This window comes from Toxotes jaculatrix, chromosome 20 (assembly GCF_017976425.1).
Source record: "Toxotes jaculatrix isolate fToxJac2 chromosome 20, fToxJac2.pri, whole genome shotgun sequence".
Classification (NCBI taxonomy): Eukaryota; Metazoa; Chordata; class Actinopteri; family Toxotidae; genus Toxotes; species Toxotes jaculatrix.
Window position 1 is genome coordinate 16,174,650 of NC_054413.1, and position 13,625 is coordinate 16,188,274.

The 13,625-nt window shown below is 39.7% G+C and overlaps 1 protein-coding gene across 1 annotated transcript in view; it reads left to right on the forward strand.

The window, feature by feature from the left end:
* Positions 1–1,140: 1,140 nt before the first annotated feature.
* Positions 1,141–13,625, forward strand: part of reck (reversion-inducing-cysteine-rich protein with kazal motifs) — a 70,936-nt gene continuing 58,451 nt past the window's right edge. The window contains exon 1 of the mRNA XM_041065827.1: positions 1,141–1,292. Coding sequence (XP_040921761.1) covers positions 1,220–1,292 — 73 coding nt within the window. The 5' untranslated portion in view covers positions 1,141–1,219. The remainder of the gene's footprint in view (positions 1,293–13,625) is intronic.

Genomic DNA, 13,625 nt, shown 5'->3' on the forward strand with positions numbered 1-13,625 from the left:
TGAGTGAATCACTGGTTAAGTTGTATGGAAACACTGATCCTTAGTTCAGTTCGGGTTCAGTTCAAATATAATTTTCTTTTAGGTTCAAGAGAAGCAAGATAAGATTTTTTTCTTGTCATCATGAAGAAAGCTCTGGGGTGCAGACATCACACAAGGTTGGCGGGTTAGCAGAGAGGGTGTATACAACAACCGAGATGGCGTGTGAGAACTCCTTGGGTATTTAGTGCGGACGTAGCCACGACGAACAGTTCAATGTCCCGGCTACAGAAACTTTCCTTTATCATAAAGTGACCAGGGTAGCGCCATGTGTTGTTCAGTCTGTGAATATGCTCAGTCATCCATGTCATGATATTTCTTAGTGCTATAAAGAGGTAACTGGCCTTGTTTGAAGCTCTTAAAGATGTTTAACCTCTCATCTGAAAGGCTTCTTCAGTTCTCACTAACTGATGGGACTCCCCACAAATTAATTTTTTCAGTGAAAGTTTTTTTTCAGATATTCAGTATTATCAGTATCAGTATCATTGAAACTGGATAACCAACATGCAGGCGACTGGCGGTGGAGTTGTCTGTAGGAGGTTAAGACAGTGTAAACAGACTTGTGTTGTTAACTGTAAGTTAAGGACAAAAGGCTTTATTGGCAGTTGTGTTAAAGAGCAAGGACTTTCACCATTTGGGCGGTCTTGACAGTTTTAGGTACAACTAAAACTAACCATTAACCCAAACCCTTTCCTGTGTCTATCTGTGTATCTACATTTTAATTTACAATAAAACTCCAGACTTAGTTCTTGTCCTCAGTGTTTTTTTTTTTTTGTTTTTTTTTTTTGTGGAAATTTGGGGTGTTCTAGCAAACTGTAGTACTTCTAGACTCAGTGTATTTAATTTTAAATTCTTTGAGGCCAATTACTAAATAAATACTAAATTCATTATTTCTTCAACAACTATTCATTATTGCCTCCTCTAACTTCTAACTGTATTGAACTGAATAGAGTTTTGTGTTACACATTTGTCACCGTTAACCGGGCCCATTTTGGGTTCTGCGCATGTGCCCTGCGGTCCACACACAAAACCGGGGGCTGTGGGGAGAGAGAGAGAGAGAGAGAGAGAGGGAGAGAGAGAGAGAGAGAGAGAGAGAGAGGTAACAGGGGATCCATGGAGCATATCACAGCACTAGTGTTTTCTATGTCTTCTTGTCCACGATGCACTTTAGAATTTCAATAAGATGCGTGTGTGTCTCCAGATAATCAGTTTCCTCCTCGCCTTAAACTTTTACTACCAGCCGCTCCGAGCTCAGGGTAAGTCTACGTCTGTGATTTCATCCCCACAGCTGTAAGTCATATGTCCGTATCGCCGCCTGTGTCTGCTTCCATGCACTGGTAAACTGGGTGAAAAAATTAAAGAACGGTGTGTAATTCAAGCATGAGAGCATCTGTACTTTTGTACGCTGCAGGTCGGAACTAACTTGTTGATTCGGTGACAGCTGGCATCCTGTCGGGCCGACAGATTTCACTGTTAAATGTAAGAGAATGTGACGCCAAACTCCATTCACAAGTCTTACAATGTGACACTCCCATGTTTATTAGTGAAATTGGACACGCCGCAGACAGGTTATTAAGACTTAAACCGAATAATGGAACTTCTCTGGTAAATTCGGGCACGGGAATGGTCCGACATGTTGAACTTTTTCCAAAAAAAACCTAGAAGTTATAACTTGTTCAGAGCGATAGCTACCGCCCACTACTGAGTGTCTAGGTGCGAAATGACTGTGGGAATAACGGGGAAAAAAACAAGTGTAAAAGTTGGATTTTTAGGAATTTTTGCGTGCCGAATTGAACAGTGTATTCTCGACACCAACAAAGGGGTTTTTAGCTGTAATTTTCTTGTGTGTAACTTTGCTGAAGAGCAAAGTGGCGATTTATGGAGTTGATCCATTGTTGAGATGAACGTTAGCATGACGCTCAGTCCCTGTCGAAGAACGCTGCGTATGGGGTTAGCATCCTGTGTCGCGTTTTCGGAGAACAAGAAAAAACTTTGGGACGTGCCTTTCGAGTTTTAAGGACAACTATGGCGTAGTTAAAATTAAATTTCCCCTTTGGTTTCCTTCCTGCTACGGTCCTCAGTTGCTAATTTGTAATAGTTTTGAAAGTGAATTTGGTCAGCTGCTCGTCTGAGTAATAGTGAGAAATAGACGGAGGTAGGAAGGAAACGGAGCTGACATAGGGGATCGCTGGGGAAAAAGTAAAACAGGACCGTTACCGCGATGGCAAACATAGGCAATTTAGCACTTTTACGCATCTTTGGTTGTTGGCAAATGAACGTTGCTTCTACGAACAAGCCTCGAAACATCTTACGAATGAGTAGGAACAATACTTCAATTCGGCATCTATTCTATACCCTTAAAACGCATTTTCTTCAATAAAATACCTAATGTTTGAACTGGTTCGCGCGTTATTATTAGATCATTCTCTTCCCAATTTACACTCCAGTGTGGACTGGCAAGCTTCAAGCATAATGTTATTTTAATTGTAAGCAGGTATTGATAGGTGAATTGTCTATACGCCACGCGTGTAGCTTATGGTTTAGTCCTAATGTTTGATTAGCTTTGTGGGATGAGAAAGAAAGGAAACCAAGAAAGGAAGCTGCCTGCTGATTTGAATAAAGTATAGTCGCTAAGAGAAAGAAAGCAACATGTGTCTGAATGATTTGTGTATTAGCATTTCGGGGTGCTAATTAATTCACGGGGACTTGTTAAGATAGTTAGACAAACACAAGAGGTGTGTGTTGGCGCTGTAGAACAACTGTCCTTGATTTTGCTTTCACATGTTAAATGGTTGAGTCAACATTTGCACTTTACTGCTACATTTTTAAGCCATCCGTCCAGGCGTCTTCAGCTGCTACCACACTTTAGTATTATTTTGTCCAGTGTGTATCCTAGCTTCCCTTGGTGAGTATTTTTTTCTAAGGGGGCTCCATGGGCAGGGTTATAAATTGGTCTAACATGCTCATGGGTAGGTCTTTGATGTTTAGTCCACATGGGTGCAGGATGTGGATTTGCTCTGGCTAAATATCACTTTGTACAGATTTTTTTCTCTGGCACATCTGCCCGGAACATGAAAGAAACACAGCTCTTAGATCCTCATTTGGGGTGCACATTGTCTCCCAAAGGCCTGTGACAGTAATAAAGGTCTCAGAAAATCTAAAACGGGTTATCGGTGTGATAAATAGCAACCATGTGGAATAGTGCTCAGCCGATTTTTGCCCTCAGGAAAATATGGCTTCTTCTTCAACTTTCTCTGTCCACTTTGTGTAGAAATTCCTTACATTTTTTTTTTTTTTTGCTCTGTCAAGTTTTGCGAAACTACTCTCCTTCATTACTTTCATGTTGCGATCTGGTTATGGAGCTAGCCGTGAGAGAATGCATCTGGAACCAATTTTGACTCCTCAAAGCAGAAGTGGAAGAGGAGGGGAAGGAGGGAAGTGAACGGCAGCCCTTTTCTTTCTTTCCTTCTTGCTTTCTGTCCACTGTGAGCAGGCATGGGCTCACATGTCCCGCAAAAGTAATTATAGTTTTGTGAACACAAGATTAAAGTGCAGCATAAAGTTGAATTTCTTGGCCATCCCTTGGTATAGTGATTGTTGAATTGACCATGAAATATAATGTTTTTTTTCCCTACCAGCAGCCCACTGGTAGTGTTTTGTCAAGGCTAAATATAAAGAAAGAGAAATACACCCAGTGAAATTATAAAAGGAAACAACTCTTTGGCTGACAGTTTACCATTTATGTACATCAGGATCACTGAGAAATAAAGTTGAGATAATAAAAATTCCCCAACAGAAATAGAATATGCTTATGACAAAAATCTGCCAAAAGATTATGACATTTAAGCTATTTTTAAAAATAGGAAGCTGAAATTTACTTAATATTCTCAAAAGGAGGCTTTAATTGTTTCAGAAGAGTTTTGCTTTGACTAAGCCCCCTGCCCTGGCTGTGTTCCCTGGAGACGCTGAGTTCAAAGCGCTTTGCTATCGAAGGCAGCATCAACAGTCCCGTCATAGTTGAGGTTTACATGCTAGTAAACAAGCCAGACATTTGCAGAGCAACAGGAAGGGTCTCAGAGTGCAGCTTCAGCTGTAGAGGCACTCTATACGTTACATCATATCCAGGTGTGGTTATCATTAAGCACCAGCTGCTACAGTTAATAATGCCGCTTTAAAATCTATCACATGCACCTGCTGCCTATCTCTCAACTCTTATAACCAACTTGGATTTCAGAAAAGCCAGGTGAAATTTTGTTAACTCATGTGAGGGGTAGCAGACCAGCACCACTGTTTCTGTTTGTTTGTGACCACGTTTATGTTGTTTTAATTCCACTGTAATGCAGGTTAAGCATGAAAAACACACATCTTGGAGGAAATACACATAAGCATTTTCCTATTGCAAATGAAATCAAATACGGCTGAGCTTCTAATAATGATTCATCATTTTATAAACCAACAGTGACATATATAGTGAGGAAATGTCTTGGTAACATCACTTAAACTTATTATTGATGCAAATATAATGTAAAAATCCATCAAGCTGCCCTTCTCATTGATTTACAGCAGTGCTTACAATGGCCTAATACTCCCAGATGTATTAAAAGGATAGGGAGCATAGTATGAACAGTATTGCAAGATTTTTTACATTTGGAAAAAAAAAATTCTAACAGTATGTATTATACTGTTAGAGCAGCATTATTTTTTGGCATATGAAAACCATATAGTCAAAAATTTGCCTATATTCACATACCACCGGCGCAACATCACACAACTAATACTGGTGCTACCATCATACAGAAAAGTCCAGGTATCGATTGAGTGAGGCAGTCATTTAAACTGTCACTGACATGGTAGTGCACAGTGGGTTTATCAAAGTTTATTTCATGTTGCAGAACATCCATAACATGTACAAATGTTTTTCCCCATTTCAAAAGATATTAAAATTAAATTATGTTACAAGGCAGTTATAACAAAGGTAAACTTGTGAGAAAGGGAAATAGAGTGGAGATCCCACATGATTTGACAGCAGGTATTCAGCCTTCTTGATAGTTTTTGCGTCGTAGATGAAGGAGATGTATAGGGATAAAGGTTTTGTGGGCATGCTCCACATCAAATGACACAGAATTCTTATATTCCTCTTCAAAAGGAAAACTGAGGCTGTTACGATTTATTTGTTGATGTCGTCTGAAAGTAAGAACGTGTTGCACACATAACAAGTGCCTGCCTGTTTTCAGTGGCCTTTTATCATGGCCTTCTCTTTTGCTTGTCACTACAAATTAAAAGTAATTGGGCTGAATGTCACAAGGATGAGTTTATATTTTATGCTGCTTTTAGTGCCAAGTGATTGTTTGTTTTTATGTCAAAGTTGTGATTTGAATCGCAAGAGCCACCGTTTTAAATCTGTCTCAATGAGATTAAAGTTGAAGACGGGCGCTGTTGATTTAACTGTTGATAAAACACATACGTAATTTATAGGAGCACAAGACACAAAATGTTGGATGTTTTCTAAATTGCTGGCATTGTAGCTGTTGAATGTATTAGAAATAAATAAAGAGCATTTCCAGGATAATTACATTTTCTGCTCATTTCCTGAAGGTCTTCTGGTGCTCTTACAATGCTATGACATAACATATTTGGTTTATTTATCTCAGCGTATTTATTTATTTATTTTTTCCCCCACAATTAAAAAAAATTAAAAGTAAATGCTTTTCCCATAAGCTTTTCAAGAAGAAATGCAATTAAGCTGTTCTTGCATACAATCAAACTTCTATCTCCCATTTAAATTTTAATGGATTACAGCTGGCTATTTGTTGGCTTGACTGGATTGTGACCGAGAGAAGGCAGATCCAAACAGTACCACAGAGAATCTAGTCTGTCAGTTGATTGTTTGGTTTTTGGAGAAGACATCATGGAAATCAAAGATAACAAGAAACAAACAAACCCCCCAAAAAAGATGTCTTTTTCTAAAATACATATCTGGAGAACAGCCATATTTTGTTCACAGAAATCATTGAATGGTAACAGTTTTGAGCAGGTGTTGTACGGTTTAGATGCTCTGGTTGTTGCGGTGTGTACTGAATGTGAGTTGTGGTCAGAGAGGAAACCTCTATCATATTAGAGACAGATCGCAGCGAGTGGCAACAGTCGGTCTGATATACTGGCGAAGCGACACATTAGCCTGAGGCTGGGGTTCATGTTGTTCCTGTAGAGCAAACAGGACTTCCTAAAGCACCGCTGAGTGTCTGTCCCACGCTGTTCTACTTACTGCAGCTGACTGGAGTGGGACGCATGTCATTGTTCATGTTAGCAGAGCGTCTCATCAGCCCCTCGTTTCCTCTTCCATTCCTCCTTTCTAGCCTCCTACTACACAACCTCTCTCTCCGCCTCAGCCTTTTCTTTACCTTTGTTTATCCAGTTATAGTCTGTCCTCTTTTCCAGTGATGCCCTGCTTCACATTCACATTGTTAAAGACACTCCTGCACAGAGAGCAGTTGGGTGTTCAGGTTCTTGCTCAGGGGGGGAAAGAATAACAGGGAGAGGGAGGAAAGACAGTTAGTTTGCCCACACGCATTTACCCAGCTAGTCCAGGGATGTGAACCTGCAACCTGAACCTGATAGTTTGACATTTTCAGCCTTTTGATGGACCATATTGGGAGCCTCTTGGGCTAGCCTCTGCTAGCATTGGTAAATCAATGTAAACTTTCTGGAAAAATAAAACAAGTTCCTGTTTTACTCTCTATATTCTTCGCAAATCAGCTTCACCATAGCAGTTGCTGTAAGGGACTGAGACCTTTCTGATTTTAACAGAGTTAAACAACGATTAGTTTCTCATCATAACTTGGTTTCATCTATATTCATAAAACTTACTGACGCTCTGAAGTCTTTTTTTTTTTTTTTTAATTTTCTAGCTGTAATCTCTTCTGGCTGAAAGCGAGGACTCTTCTGTTTAGCCTGCCATCGTCTAGAGCTTATGGGAAACAATGTTCATTGAAGGCTGCTAAAAACATAAATATTGAATAAACAATGTATGTTTCAGTAATTTTTCAACAATCTACCATCCTTATCTAGACAAATAAAGCAAGCCACACAACTTACTGTTGACAAAGGCTCTGTCCCAAGGCTGTACTTTGATTTATAAACATAGTTAATATTGTCAGTGAGACTTTGAATGAGGTTTTCTTATTTCCGGACCAGAAGCTGAAACCTCGGGATGTTTTGTTTTTTTTTTTTGGACAGCTGACTTTGTGTGCTAATGCGTGTAAAGGTTAAGAAGAACAGAAACACCAGTGAAAAGTATGTGGGACTATACAGCATTTTAAACCATTTGGCAACAATTTGGCAACATGTCAGCCAACGGTCTGTACGAGAATTATGAAATGAAAGTATAACTTAGCAGCCAGCATTTTCTGCTGTGTTGATACTAAGTCTTCAGCTGTAAAGGACACTCTATTCCCAGCTCTGTACAGCTGCAGGTCTTTCTTTTCTTGAAATGAAGCAGATTATTAACTAAGTTACTGGACAAACTTGAATGGAAGTTATTCAATGCATGTGCTTTGTCCCGCTCGTTTACTAAAACTGGGATTCAGAGCTTCACTTTGCTATAATTAGTCTCTGAGTGATGGTGACGGTCTTTTAACAAAAAGTTTTATCTTTGTCTTGCAAAAAAAAGGAAATGTTTCTATGCAAAACAATTCAAATTGTGCCCAAACACTTTCCCTCATTAAAAGTAAACTGAATTGATTCTGAATCATAAAAGATAAGAATTTTGATTCAAATGTTATTTTTTTTTTTCTTTTTCCCTCCACCTCATATGCCTTGACCTTATATCTGGTTTACATCCCTGCTGCCACTTTCATTGTATGGTTTGTTAATTGTTTATTACCAGATCTTTACTTAAACTCAATACATGACTGAGGTCGAGGACATACAGCTGCATACACTGAGAAAATTGAGAATTGAGCCTTACAGTTGTTGTTTTTTTTATCACATTCTGGATTTGCTCTTTACATGAAGCATTCATACCCTCAGAGAATCATTTAATGATATGCGGAGTGTCAAGTGTGAAGTGCTGTTTGAACAATGGATTTATTTATAAATGAAATGTGTTCAATGTGTCCTGGGCATCAGTGTGACTCGTTTATAGGGATTAGGTATCTGAGGTTAATTAAGATTTCATCCTTTCTCTTTGGTGCGGGCGAACGTAGTGGAAACGCTGAATGGTTTCCCTGTTGGTAAATTCTTTTCTCTCTGCCTCCCTCCTTCCCCGTCTCACTCTCTGTTGTGTCCCCCTTTGCCTGACTCTGCATGGCCACATGCGTCCCATTATGTCATTTCCCATTACACACACAGAATACAGTAGGTCAGGTCTGCATCCTCCTTTGATTCTGCTAATTAAATATGAAATGAGGGGGCAGGACCATCTGGAGATGTGTGTCTGTGTGTGTTGGACATCTGTTCTTTCTCTGATAGGATTCAGGTGTTCTGGAGGATTGTTGTGGCCATGTGGCTGTTGTATGTGTGTGTGTGTGTGACTTATGTTATTCAGTACACAGCTGGTTAACATGTGCCTGGACTGGTCACTCAAACAAACACTCACACACTCACTCCTGTCACTGAAATAATGCATTTCCTAGCCTCTTACCCTTTTGTTAATCATAACACACATGAAAAAAACGCATGCATACACATAGGAAGAGAGGGTAACATACCCTGTGATAAAGCCTCTGGGTCCTTTTAAAGTCAGTTTAACCGACTCAATCACAGGAGTGTATTTAAGCAGAGCAGGACGTAGGCTTGTCCTTCTGAAATCTGTTCGGCCTGTCCCTCTCACAAATGTGAGTCTGAGGCGTCAATGTTAGTTCTGTATCGGAAACAAGCAAATGCTCCGTTCATCGTCGTCTCCCACTGGACACTGTCAGAGACGCTGTTTGAAGTGCCTTCAGTGAGGGGTTTTTCATTGTCTCACATGTCAGTAAATATTACCAAATACCAAATGTTCCCTCAGTTTACTCTGATCTCTTACATCTTGTGAGATAGGGATCGTCCTTGAATCTGACTAATATAATGTAGACAAATTAGGGCAGAGGTTTCTCTGTGCTGTCTTAGCCAACGTCTGCTGATTGCCAATAGCAATAGTGAGGTGTTTAGGGAACATCTGTAAATTGCAGCAAGTACAGAAAATAATCTTGGTTACGCCCCCCCCCCTCTCTAAACTGCATGAGTCTCTCTGCATGCTCATCGGTCACACGCTGTGGCACCCAACCCCACAAGTAAATTTTCAGCCTGTGGGAAACACTGTCTGAATTTCACTCTTTTCAATGTGAAAAGAATCAGAAACAGCATTTGGACCATTATGGGCCACAAAAGTCTCAGATGATACTTTGGGTGAAGAGAATCATGCTATAGGCTACTTTATCTGCTTATTGTTTTACATTCTAAATATATTTTTTCTGAATATTCTCTCTTATTCTGCATCAAATATGATCTGTTGATTTTTTTTTTTTTTTTTACGCTCAGCTCCGTGTGGCAAATCTCAATTAATCCATGCACAGGAAGTGACCTTTGACCTCTATACATCAAACTCTCCCCCCAGAGAGTCTGCAGTGGCTCTGAGGAATGCAGGAAGGAGTGCGGTAGCATATGAGAGGCTTCTCTTCTCTGTGCATCCGTGGCTGTGTAGTCCTACACACGCTGTCACGCTGACATCTTATTTTTGTGATCATGTTGTTGTTCTTTGTATCTGGTTGGTTGTTAAACGTTAAAACGGACACATTTACCATCACTTCTGTGCTTCTATTCAGTCTATTTATATATGTACACTGTATATTGAAGAACATATACCATGTTAGTGCAATATAATCTCAAAGTTCTTGAAACTATACTCAGAACAAACCTGCAATTGATTAAATTCTGTCAGTCAGTGCAGCACCAGGTTAAGATAACGGTGTGTCTATTCAAGAGGCATCTGTCTCACACGCGTCTGACAGAACAGATGCGCTTCTATTTTAATCGATCCAGCTGTCGACACACGGCTGTTTATCTGCTCGTGTTATATTTGCATAATTACAGTAATTGTGTCTTGAGCTGTGAGCGCTGCCAAAACGTGGATGACCTGCGCTCAGTACTGTGCCTGAACACACCCTGTGTAGACGCAGATGGAGGTCTGAAGTTGGCTCCTATGTCAATATGGCGTGAGGTAATGATAACTTAACCTTAACCTTAACAGTAACAAAAGTAGAAATGATGTTGGATTCTTGAAAGTTTTGAGTCTCTGCAAGTTGTTTTAAATCCAATCGTAAAATGACTGTAAACCAATAGCTGCTTGGAAAGAAGGAAAATACTCAACACTCAACAAGAAAAAAAAACAAAAAACCCCACACACGCGTTTAGCAACATGAAACACTGCACCATGCTCTGGAAAATGGCTGGCAGTGGTGTAAAATATATGCAGTTTGTGTAAAATGGGCAAAACCACAGCGGTGCTTTTAGATTAGCAGCTGCTCAGATTCATTCGTTTTTCTGTAATGAAACCAGAAATTGGAACCAGAAATTAAAACCGAATATTCACAATTATCTAAACGCTGGTTTATTTAGACACGAGCTGTCGCTGTATGTCAGTGTGGTTGGGAATGATAAAGCAGTAGTATTTGACACATTTGTTGTGGGTGGAGGCTCTTGCCAGTCTCTGCTCATTGAGAAATATTTATTCTCTTTGATTGATGTGCAGCAGTTCTTTCCTATACCATCCATCCCATTAATTGCATTAACATCTTTAATTGGCTGTTCAATCAGAAAAAGGGCATTGAATTATAATAATAATTAACTGGACAACAATCAAGTTTTATCTTTAAAAGGTTTAATTTAGTGCTTTCTGAAACCTGCAGACGTACTGAAAGAGAGCGCCAAGTCACACCATTAAGTCCAGGCACACATACATACACACAGGGAACAGGCTGGCAGGAAACCCAGAGTAATGTTACATTTACATAAGGGGGGGAGACTGAAATTCCTTTCCTTATCATCCCAGCAGCTGGCTCCCAGTCACAAGCGTGGTTGCTATTTCCAGAATGTTTGAAATAATAGTTGAAATAATGCTTTTTATTTTCTGGTCATTTGAAGTGGGGCACCCCGGTGGCTCTGATGCATGGCACTTTAGTGGAGGGAAAACAAAATTAGAAGAAATTAGCTAAATCAGCCTACGTGCGATAAGTTGGACTGTTAACAGTGCCAACTGAATAGCAGGCACTTTACAAGCTTTATACTCAATTGTTTTTTTGTTTCTTTTCAACTTTATTTTAGTTTTAGTCTGTTTTTTTCTGTCCCATTTCACCCTGTTCTGGATTGATTCCTGTTCTGTTTAACCTGGTTCAGTCTGCACTGTGCTTTCCCGTCGAGATCTAGTTTTCATTTTGTTTTCTCTGCATTTATTCTCAAATTTCCAAAATTTCCAAAATACATTTTCTGCACTTTGAAGCAAATGCATCTTTTTCTTTCTGTTTCACCCCTCCGTCCAGACTAAAACATTTTTCTTGCCTGAAAACTGAGCTTTTTCCTTAACGTTTTCCAGAGTGTATAAATTTTTAAATGATGTTTTCAGTGCTTAGGGAGTAAATTGAACTTTTGCAAAACAATGACCTAAGCTGCCCAGTGAGATTCGGGGGGCTGTGTGCCAGTAAAGTTAAAAAGGACTGATGTTAATAAAGACTTTCTGTGGCCTCTAACTTTCTCTGTGATTTCTCACTTTAAATGTCACAACAGTTGAATACACCGGAGAGCTGTTAATCTGTGTTTATGCTGGATTTGTCAGATGATGTCGCAGAAGAAAATAAGGATGTTTTTTTTCTGTCACCTTTAACTAACTGTGTGACCACACATTTTAAAGTGTTGATGATGATGAGAGCAGCACAGCTATTGTTATTAGCCCGTATGTATGCAGGTTTTCAAGTTTTATGTTTTATGGTCTGTCTTACTGCTGGCTGTGATGCAGTTTTGTTGTTTGCCAACTGAAAAGAGGGTGAAGAAGAAGAGATTTTAGTGTTTTTATGGTGTTTCACTGCGGTGAAGGATTTAGGGTTTTTGGCACTTTGGCCTATCAGGGGTTCCCACAGCGTTGGTGCAGAGGTGAGCCACATTGTCTGAAACAAAGAACACCTCTGCTAACATTATAAAAGTGTTTATAATAAAAAACATATTTATGAAATAAAGAGCATTATTATAATTTATTTAGAGTCATGTGTGTGTCCACCAGACGAGCGAAAGTCCAGTATTCACTCTCTTTCTACCAACTCCTGTAAAAAAATATCTGCCTTTCAACCTTTGGCAGAGGAGGAACAAGCAAGATCACGTATCGCCTCTAGATGAACTCAGTTTATTGCAGTGGGAATCAACAGTCAGGGAACGCCAAACAACACTATGAATGTTTTTTGGAATGTTAATGATGAGCCTTTCAGTATTTAGTTTACTAAATCAATTAAACTGTGGCTGACTGTAAATGTGTGCCGTAAATCAGAGCTGTTCTCAAGTAGCAGTCTTTAAAAGTTGTTGATGATGAGCTCAGACTGCGTACAGACTCATCTTGATTTGACTTTTCCCAGTGGTAAACTGATTTTGTAAATAGTGGGTCTATGAATGGGATAAATGGGTACATAGCCACAACCTTTCCAATGAACCAGTTAGAATCTGATCTAGGGATGATTTTGTGTGTTACTGAGATGTCTGAGATGTCTCAGATGAATGACCACACCCCAGTCTTTGTGGATCTTTGTGAGGACACTCATTGATGTAATGCATATCCCCTTACCCTAACCTTAACCATCACAACTAAATGCCTAACCCCAGCCCTTACCCTAACCCAGTGCTTCTCAGTTATTTTCTGTGACATCCCCCCTAGGAAGAAGAAAACATTTTGCCCCCCCCCCGCACTTTCCGCTGTGACTATAAACAGATAATAAACACACCAGTCTTTCCTTGTCTCCTGGTCACAGTGAAGCCAAGAGCTACATACTCTTCGCCATATTTCCTCGTCTGAGCTTTTGGGTGACTTTCTTTTGTCTCATTATCTCCGTCTCAGAGATGCCGGGGTCACACGCGTCCTCCCTGGCATTGACGACTGCCCTAACCTGAACCCTAAAACCCAGTCTTAACCCTGGCACGGTCCTTTGAAGGTGCATCAGAATGGGAGGACAGGCCAAATTGTCCCCACTTTTTATAATAGATGCGATTTAAAGTGTAGTAAAGTATAACAAATACCAAAGCACAAATAAATTAGCTACTTTCAGCCCTGCTTACATGGCATTTCATTATGAAAAGTTGTCAGTATGGAAGTCCTCAGTGTAGTGTATGGTTCTATATTGTAAGGCCTGTACTTGTATTGCTATTATATTATTATTATTGATAATATTATATTGTTATTTATTTAAATGTGTATGATAACTTAAATTTCAGTCGTTGACTGCACATCAGAGTCTGGAGAGACACTGATGGGGATTCTACTATAATCAAGTAGTGTGTGTGTGTAACCTAAACCATTGATGAGCCACTCTGTTGCATCTATTGCATTGGTACATCTTTTCCACCAAGGCAGTTTGAAG